This window comes from Nannobrachium achirus (genome assembly GCF_963921795.1).
Source record: "Nannobrachium achirus genome assembly, chromosome: 1".
NCBI classification, from domain to species: Eukaryota; Metazoa; Chordata; class Actinopteri; order Myctophiformes; family Myctophidae; genus Nannobrachium; species Nannobrachium achirus.
The window spans coordinates 61,278,974-61,287,781 of record NC_137810.1 but is presented as its reverse complement, the minus strand read 5'-3'; the positions used below and the strand labels follow the sequence as shown (position 1 = coordinate 61,287,781).

Below are 8,808 nucleotides of genomic sequence, written 5' to 3'. Positions count from 1 at the left end.
AAATATGCTTTCAACCTTGGTGGATAATGCAGATCAATTTAAGGAGTAGGGGCCAACCTCAAAACATGGCAGAGAGCAGGTATAAAAAGAGTGTATGACCTTTACGACAATGGGAACTTTAAAGAATTTTTGTCTTTAAAAACTCAGTATAATATACCCAATACGGATTTATTATACTTTCAATGTTCGACATTATGTACAGGAGAAGATGAAAGAGAAGATGAACACTCATATCACCCAGAAGGAATCTTTATTGGACAAAAATCAGCAAGTATTAGCTGGCTCAAATATTTTGAGATGGGGGTCTGTGGCCAAATACACATCATTTTTGGGGTCCTTCACATGAAAAAGTTTGAGCACCGCTGAAATAGAAACAGGCTTTTCGAAAAACCTTCGAAGGATTTGAAATATTCAAAACTTTGACAAATTATCAACAAATTATCACCATTTCAAAATAGCAGATCTCAAAAATAGCATTTTTTTTTTCTTCTTTTTTTTAATATTTTTATATATATATATTTTTTTTTTTCTCATTTTATTTTTTTATCCACCATCCCTAATGAGGAGCTCCTAGCATTTTTTTTTTCTTTTTCTTTTTTTTATAATTTTTTTTTCTTTTATCCACCATCCCTAATGAGGAGCTCCTAGTTTGTGTTAATTGTGTCCCTCAGAAGATTGGCCACCAGTCCCAGCACAGGGATCCTGAAGCTGTTGCCTGCAAAATTGTCATGGCGGCATTTTGGGCAGCGAGAAGTGGCTGGCATCCGGTTCACACAGCCCTGGCATCCAATCAGGCTTCGACAACAGGTCGACACCACTGGGCTCCCGATCACATCTGCAACAAAAATAGAAAAGCCAATACATTTTAGATCATTGGAATAGCAGCAAGCAGTGTTAAGGTGTGTAATGAAAACATTTGCCCATCCCAATTACTGTACTTTAATTGATTGGATCAATGGTCTATCTATTGGATCTGACAGTTAACTAGCGGGCTCCCTGACACCAGGATGTACACACAGGTTAAAGCAACACTCCTGCTCCAGTTAAAATATAACCTGCCTGCTTTTTCAAGGGAATACATTAAAGTTTACGTCATAACCTTCTGTAGAGGTAAAACATGACCTTTGACACAATCTAAATGACTCAGAAGAACAGTTAGTCTAAAGTTTAAATGTTTTACATTAACATGCTTGTGTAGATTAACGCATTTAAAACCATGTGATCATGAAGTCCTGACAAAGTGTTATCTGCAAAGGAATCACAGTACAGAAATAAGTTACCAGCCTCTGCAGATGAGGCACTGGAAGGTTGACCGGATATTGGCGAACTCATCGTCAGTCAACGATAAGCCAGCTCGGCCAGCTCGCAGGGCTTGGTCAATAGCTGGCAGCTCTTGTGCCGCATCTACCAGCTGTTGGACATTTGCAGCTACTAGCTCGTCTACGTGCCTGGAGGAAAAGACACATTTGTAGAGACACTCAATTCCTGGGTCAACCAAATCAGTCGTGAATCTTTTGTTGAATGTACACAATATTGACTGCATGGATTTCATGCATAGACTGTAAAATATATGGATAAAGCAAAGCCATTGGTTTCTATGGAGCGCAAATGACACATTTTGTGTCCTTGGAATGGGTGTCGCCATCATAGATTCTAAAAGCACCAGAGGATGCTATTGGCTGCCAACGGTCAGGTGCAACCGCAGGGAAACATGGGAGAATGTGGTCGGAGCATCCCAAAATACAGCACACGAAGAACACAGCCGGCTGGTATCAGTTTAGTTGGCCCTGCCCCCCGAAACTTTATCATAAATGGGACCTTATTTTCACAAAGAGCATATCCTTGTGATTGAAAGGCTATTTTTAACTAGCGATAGGAACCATAAAGTATTTATGAAAATGTTAATAAGGTTAGAAAACTAAAGGGGAAAATGAATGGGGTCCAATGGAGAACAATTCTTTCTGCGATCGGGGGGGAAAACAGAGCAACTAGCGGCCAATCTTAGGACGTTTTAGTTCCGTATTGGAATGATTGTAAAACAGTGGAACTATGCCCCTGATTTCATGACTGTAAAATGGACCCGGAGCCTTTTTCCCAAAACTTAAACAGCATGGGGGGGGGGGGGGGGTAACTACAATTCTTACCCAACTCTCCTGCGGCGCCTTCCCACAATCTCCTCGAAGGAGCCTTGACGAAGAGCTACAATCTTTGTGTCCGTTCGCCAAAAACCCAGACCTTAAGAGAAAAGACAGGCCACAGGGTTCATTTTTGCCATATGATACAATCAGAATACACCAGTGTTTCTCAAACAAATTGCATGGTCTCCACTCAACTCCGAAAGGACACAAATGGACTGAAGGTTCATTTGGTTCCATTCGTACACTGTCAGAGTCACAAACCTGTTTGGGTCAATTGAAACCCCCCTAAAGGTCATTGGAAACCAATTGTAGAACTGGATTAAACCATGCTGTTTTACAAGTTTTTCAGTTCAATATGAATCAATATACAACCAATTTTAAGTAGTGAAGTGAGGTTAATAAGGTCATATTGTTTTGAAATAACATACCAGTTGTACCCATCCCTTCCAGGATCCGGTTGCCTCTGCAGTCACAGAGGATTATTTGGTCCTCTACGCCCAGCTCCTGCCTCACCTTTTGATTGATTGATTATTTTATTGGAGAAAAATGGAGAACAGTACAAGGATAGTCAATACAATTGAAATGTAGTACAGTACAAGTACAGTTATACACCCTGCCTAAAAGGAACATCCCCAAAAAGTCCATTCACTGTCTTTTATACTTTGGAAGTCCTTTGTATTCAATTCATGGACATAATAGCAAACTAAGAATACATAACATCACAGTTCTAAAAACACTATGTACAGGATAGGGGAAATGGTGCTATGGTAAGGTATGGTGCTCACTTCTCACATGTCCATGGGAGAATTGATAACTAACCTTCTGAGACATGTTGGCAACATTCGCTTCCACTTCAGTGAATCTGACGTAGAGGATGTCTGAATCCACAACCCGGGTTCCATCGACGATTCCGATTGTAATTTTCCTAGAAAGAGCAAAAAAGATATATACATAGTAAATTAAGTTTGTTTTAGTCATCAATCCTTAAGGACAAAGAACTTTCTTTTGTTTAACAATATATTTATTAGACATTTTTGTTACAGAAAATACAATACATTTTGAATCGTTAGCCTTTTTTTTTTTTTTACATATATGAAACACACAAAAAAAAGAAAAATACAACAACAAAACAAAATACTAAGACATATAAACCCTCCCCATATCTCCTGAAACCTCTCGTTTGTCCTTCAAAAGGTAAACACAGACACAATTCTTTGAACCAATGACAAATGCTCGGTTTGCCCAGACTTTTCCATGATAATGCGATTATTCTTTTAGCCTGTAATAGACAATTGTCAATAAACTTGATTTCACTCGTCTTCAGTCTGTGTCCTTCTAGAGGCCAAGCAGGAAAAAAAAATCAGTTCAGGTACTATTTTAACTGATAGAATCTTTTCGATTTCCTGCCCGACCTCCCTCCAAAACTCCACCAATCTTGGGCACGACCAGAGACAGTGGAACAGTGTACCCTTATCCTCACCACATCTGGTGCATACATCGGGAATCCAAAATACAATTATGATTGTGCTGTCAAACAATGAAACTATATGGAATCTGGGGTTCTCTGCTTCATCTAAGGGGTCCTTGGCCTGAAAACGTTGAAGACCCCTGGCTTAGGCCATTCTTAACACTAACCCTGAAGTCGAAAACAGACGATCTACTGTACAAGCTCACAACGCGTCACACTGCGACGCATTGTGAGCTTGCAAAATAGCTATTTTCGGTGCATGACGCTGATCACGTAACTTGGTATAAATCAGTCATAACTACAAATACCTAATCCTAGCCTCAACCTGAATCTTTTCCTAATACTTGTGGGAACATTTGGCCCTCCAAAGTATAACTAATATAGGCGGCCGCACACAAACACACTCGCTCACACACACACACACACGATTAAGAATGACACGAGTTGACAAGTGGCATTCGCCTCACGTCCCACGTAGCCGTTGTGGTGTCTGTGCCTTCATTCAGTGACCTTGGTCCATCCTCTCCAAGACACACTGCAAAACCCTGAGTGTTCATTTGGCTCAGAGTGGAAACAACATGGATCACGGACACTTGGTCCATTTTTACACTTGGTGAAATCGACACCCAGGGTTTTCCAGTGCACTGGAGTTTCTCAAAGAGTGTGTCATGGACCCAATTGTGGGTCACAGACCAATATTTGAGTCAAGACTCGAGAAGAAAATCCCTGTCTTTTCCTACATTTAAAAAAGATTTTTTTTAATAACATTAGGTCTAAGCCTATTTGGGCCGTTTTTGCATGTTTTTGCATTTTCCTTTAAAAAACACATTTAGAAAGGGTTCACCCACCAATGTGTGGTACCCTTTTTTTCAGGAGAACCTCAGCTATAATGCCAAACCATATTTTTTTCACTTTTACATACTATAAAGGCATTTTTGAACCAAAAACCACAGAAAATAACCAAAATCGGAATTGGAAAATAAGGTTTATGGTCTTGTAAAAATCACACAGATGCTCAGCTAAGCATTTTCTATGTTGAAATTGGCAAAATAGGTTGTCCATATGAACATGGAATGATGAAATTCAAGTCAAATAAAGCAATATATATATATTTTTAGATGATATTAGGTGTAATCTAGGTTAGGCGTTTTTGACTGATTTTCATTCAGTCTTTATTTCCCAAACTAGAAAATGTTTTCCATAGCAATACTTGGTATTTTTTTCTTCAGCACAACCCAATCTATATGACCCAACAATTATTTCTTTCACTTTTACCTAATATATCAATGCATTTGACCCAGAAACAGAGAGAATAGACAAAAACGGATTTCAAAAACTCAGGGTTTTTACTTTAGAAAAGCACAAACATCCTCCATAATGTTTTTTCAAGGTAGAAAATGATATCAGGCATTGCACATGTTACCATAAAATGGTCAAATTGAAATAAGACAGTGTTATACAGCTTTTTAGAGCACAAAGTCAAGTCCAGGCTATAGACGTTTTTTCTTTCAGAAGTCACTTGCCTTGGGAGGGGCCTCTCAGGTACAAAGAACTAAATACAAATGTTTTTCTTTTCCCAAACAGGCACTGCAAAATGAACTGAACCTTTTTACTGAGAAAAATTTAAATACAACACAAATATTGTGCAAAATGAACTGAATCCAGCAGGTGAAAATATCGGAAACAGCAGACCTCCAAGACCTCCAAGCTCACAACGTGTCGCAGGGCGACGCGTTGTGAGCTTGGAGGTCAGCTATTCTCGGTGCGTGATACCACTCTGAACTAACATTATCATGTCAAAACTGGAGATGTGGCTTACGACATGGATTCCTACACATTGTCTGTGTGTGCACAAAAACAACTTGTGCTCACCTCTCAGGCTCGGAGTCCGGCGGGAGCGTGTTGCTATTTCTACATGTCATCTTTTCGACAACCAAACCTAACCCTAACCTCTGTGAGTGAGTGGTTAACCTGCTGACGCTCCGTTGTCGAAACAGTGAGATTTCCCCAGTCCAGCATGACTCGTTTGGGGCCACGGCCTCTGCCTCTGCTCTGAGTCAGGATCACTGCAACGATGAAAAAAATGTGTTACACAATGCACCGATGACAAAACTATCCTGACAAAGTACTCCTGTACTTGTGCTGCTTGTGTGACCATCACTACAAAAATTGAAACAGTGTTACATTCATATATACCGGTACATATATGCATCAAATAGAAGAGTATGTATGTGTGAGTATGTATGTGAAGACATCCAAGCTCACAGCGCGTCGCAGTGCGACACATTGTGAGCTTGGAGGTCTGCTATTTTCGGTGTGTGATACAACACTGAACTAACATTATCATGTCAATACTGGAGATGTGGTGTAACAGATTTCTACACATTGTCTGTGTGTGCACGTGCCTGATAATCACAGACAAAGACATGACTGGTTCTCACTGCTCACCTCTCATGCTCGGGGTCCAGTAAGGCTCGTTTGGGGCCACGACCTCTGCCTCAGCCCCTGCTGCTGCTCGACCCAGGATCACTGCAACAAAAAAACAAAAAGAAAAAAATGTGTTACACAATGCACCGGTGACAAAACTAATACTGTAATACATTACCACAAAAACACATTGATGCTCACCTCAACAGTTCAGGGTCCAGTGTTTGGTGGTGGTCTCCTCTCGGCACTTGGGTGTGTGACCATCACTACAAAAATTGAATCAGTGTTACATGCAGATACCGGTACATACAGTATAAATAGAAGAGTATGTATGTGCGTATACAAACACACACACACACACACACACAATGCATTTATTTTATATATTTGACATCCCTGGATGGGGACCGTACCTATGTTCCCCAGGTTCTATGTTCCCCAGGTTCTATATTCCCCAGTTGCCCCCACAAAAAAGGTTCTATGTTCCCCACTCAACTAAAAAAGGGTTCTATGTTCCCCGCTCATCCAACAATGCAGGAAACATAACTCTAAATACACACAACGGAACATAATGGGGAGAAATTACGAATACTAGTGGGTCAAGGGGGAACTAGGGACATCTGGGCACCATATTTGTATTATGACTGGGCATCTGAACGAGTGGGCACCTGGAAAAGTAGGCACTTGGGGTGGAGTGCCCACATGTTCTTAGTGCCCAGATGTCCCACCATTTCCTCTATTTGAGTTGGAAACATTTTTGGGGTGGGGAACATAGAACCTTTTTTGGTGGAGGATGGGTGGGTAACATAGAACCTGGGGAACATAGAACCTTTTTGGGGGGGAGGTGGGGAACAAAGAACCTGGGGAACATAGGGAGGACCCCCCTGGAGAAACACACACACACACACACACACACACACACACACACACACACACACACAGGGTGGCACACATAGTCAGAAGAATCATCCTTACAGTATAATACACAACAGCTACTGTTACAAGATGAAAACAAATGCCACTACTAATTTGTTGAGTAACAAATAAGTACACGTGTGCACGTGCAAACGCGCACGCACTTGCGTCAGCAAGGGCGTGCGCATTTGCGCAAAGTATCAATAGTAGTCGTTTTATCATCATGGTGCACGCACGAATAGTAGTCGTTTTATCATCATGGTGCACGCACGCAAATAAGCAAACATGCACTGACGAACGTGCACACACAGCCGCGCGCGCGCGCACACACACACACACACGCACGCACAGACACACACACACACAGGGCGCGCACAACACAATTCATGGCTAACGTTAGCTTAGGCTTCACTCACCTCAGGCTCTCGTCCAGAACAAAAGACGGATCTGTAGTTTCATGGTCAGAATCAGCTCCATGACGACCTTTCTTGCACCCAATGACTTGATTTATCCTAGCCTGGATGAAACGGCTCCAAGTAGCCGAAGCAGGGCGCATCTCCATTGTGACACGGCGACGAAAAAACAAACACATCTCTCTCTCTCTCTCGCGTGTAGGTGGTTACCGGCATCTCTCTCTCTCTCTCACTCTCTCGCTCACACTATCTATCAATCTATCTATCTGTGAATAAACAACTGTATCTCTCTCTCTCAAAATACACAACACTGGTTCCCAATGTTGCGACGCGAGGCAACCGTTCCTCTCGTCTGAAAAAAAACAAACCGTCTAACCCAAAGGACACATTCCAAACGTGATAAAGTCACCAAAAGTCCCAAATCTATCATAATAAATGCAAAGTTTCACCAGTTGCGTTACCTCTCCATTTGGCATTGCTTTACGCATGACGCACGCACAATTGCGCAAATCTATATATTTATATGTATATAAAATGAAATACTAGAATCTGCTTTCATGAAAATAGCATGCATTTACCTACATGACGTCATGTGTCCGAGTAGATTTTCCTAAGGATAGAACAGCCTACATCGCAACCATACGTGGCCAGGAAGTGGCCATTACATTCCACTAGCCAATACCTGCTAGCCAAATAGCTTTGGGACGGAACCTTGATGTAAAAACCGTGGTTCTAGCTTCTCACATGCGTCTGCAGCCATGCAGACATACAGACATGAGGAAAAATAAAAAAAATAATATAATAAATGAAATGCGCGATCCTAACGCATTTTACGCATATTTGGACATGTTTACATTTATATGTCAACTTCAAATGCTTATATTTATGTGAAAAAGTGGTCAATTTGATTCAAATCAACGTTAGGTGTTAAAACTAAAGTGTCATTGATAAAAATAAATCGGCCACGTGGACGTCCATGACGTCATCATTATGCGACGCCGTTTCAAAGTCATGACGTCATTTGGTCGCGCCTGCGCGACAATCGACCAAGTAGGTTTAAAAAGATAATTTTGAAACTAACCAAAAAAATCTAGTATCTTTTCCTACATTTAAAAAAGATTTTTTTTAATAACATTTAAAAAGATAACTGTATATATTTTGAAACTAACCAAACAAATCTAGTATTAAGTACCATAATTAAAACAATATTTAAAAAGAAAAAGCTGATCTACAAGCTCACAACATGTTGTGTGCTTGTAGATATGCTATTTTCAGTAGTTTGGGTCCCAGGCAAACGTCTAATGTCTCTTTTGGGTCTCTTGCAAAGAGGTTTGGGAAACACAGGACTCCAGTGAACTATAACTCACAGCATTAGTCTATATCCAAAGTAAGGTTCTCACGTTCATGACATTTTGGTTGACAATTTAATTAATTATCAAAAAATAAT

The 8,808-nt window shown here is 40.7% G+C and overlaps 1 protein-coding gene across 3 annotated transcripts; it reads right to left on the bottom strand.

Annotated features, from left to right (window-relative positions):
* Nucleotides 1-249: 249 nt before the first annotated feature.
* On the bottom strand, nucleotides 250-7,984 carry LOC308294633 (uncharacterized protein). 3 transcript variants are annotated; one of them, XM_080737382.1, is made up of 8 exons: nucleotides 7,365-7,608; nucleotides 6,235-6,299; nucleotides 6,055-6,135; nucleotides 2,958-5,672; nucleotides 2,567-2,651; nucleotides 2,145-2,235; nucleotides 1,268-1,448; nucleotides 250-835 (listed from the first exon to the last, which is right to left on the bottom strand). In XM_080737382.1, exons 4-7 carry the CDS (start codon nucleotides 3,114-3,116, stop codon nucleotides 1,277-1,279), a joined length of 507 nt encoding a protein of 168 aa, XP_080593508.1. In that variant the 5' UTR covers nucleotides 3,117-5,672; nucleotides 6,055-6,135; nucleotides 6,235-6,299; nucleotides 7,365-7,608; the 3' UTR covers nucleotides 250-835; nucleotides 1,268-1,276. The 3 variants fall into 3 exon arrangements, with proteins under 3 accessions (XP_080593508.1, XP_080593509.1, XP_080593510.1); XM_080737383.1 differs by having other exon boundaries at nucleotides 1,281-1,448; XM_080737384.1 differs by lacking the exons at nucleotides 6,055-6,135; nucleotides 6,235-6,299; nucleotides 7,365-7,608 and adding an exon at nucleotides 7,940-7,984 and having other exon boundaries at nucleotides 2,958-3,063.
* Nucleotides 7,985-8,808: the final 824 nt, after the last annotated feature.

Excerpts from the sequence above, each read along its gene's own strand:
- LOC308294633 (XM_080737382.1), bottom strand. The coding sequence starts at position 3,116 with ATGACTAAAACAAACTTAATTTACTATGTATATATCTTTTTTGCTCTT. Across the intron at positions 2,236-2,566 it reads GGAAGGGATGGGTACAACTG|GTCTGGGTTTTTGGCGAACG; the intron begins GTATGTTATTTC and ends TTTTCTCTTAAG. Across the intron at positions 1,449-2,144 it reads AGGCGCCGCAGGAGAGTTGG|GCACGTAGACGAGCTAGTAG; the intron begins GTAAGAATTGTA and ends CTTTTCCTCCAG.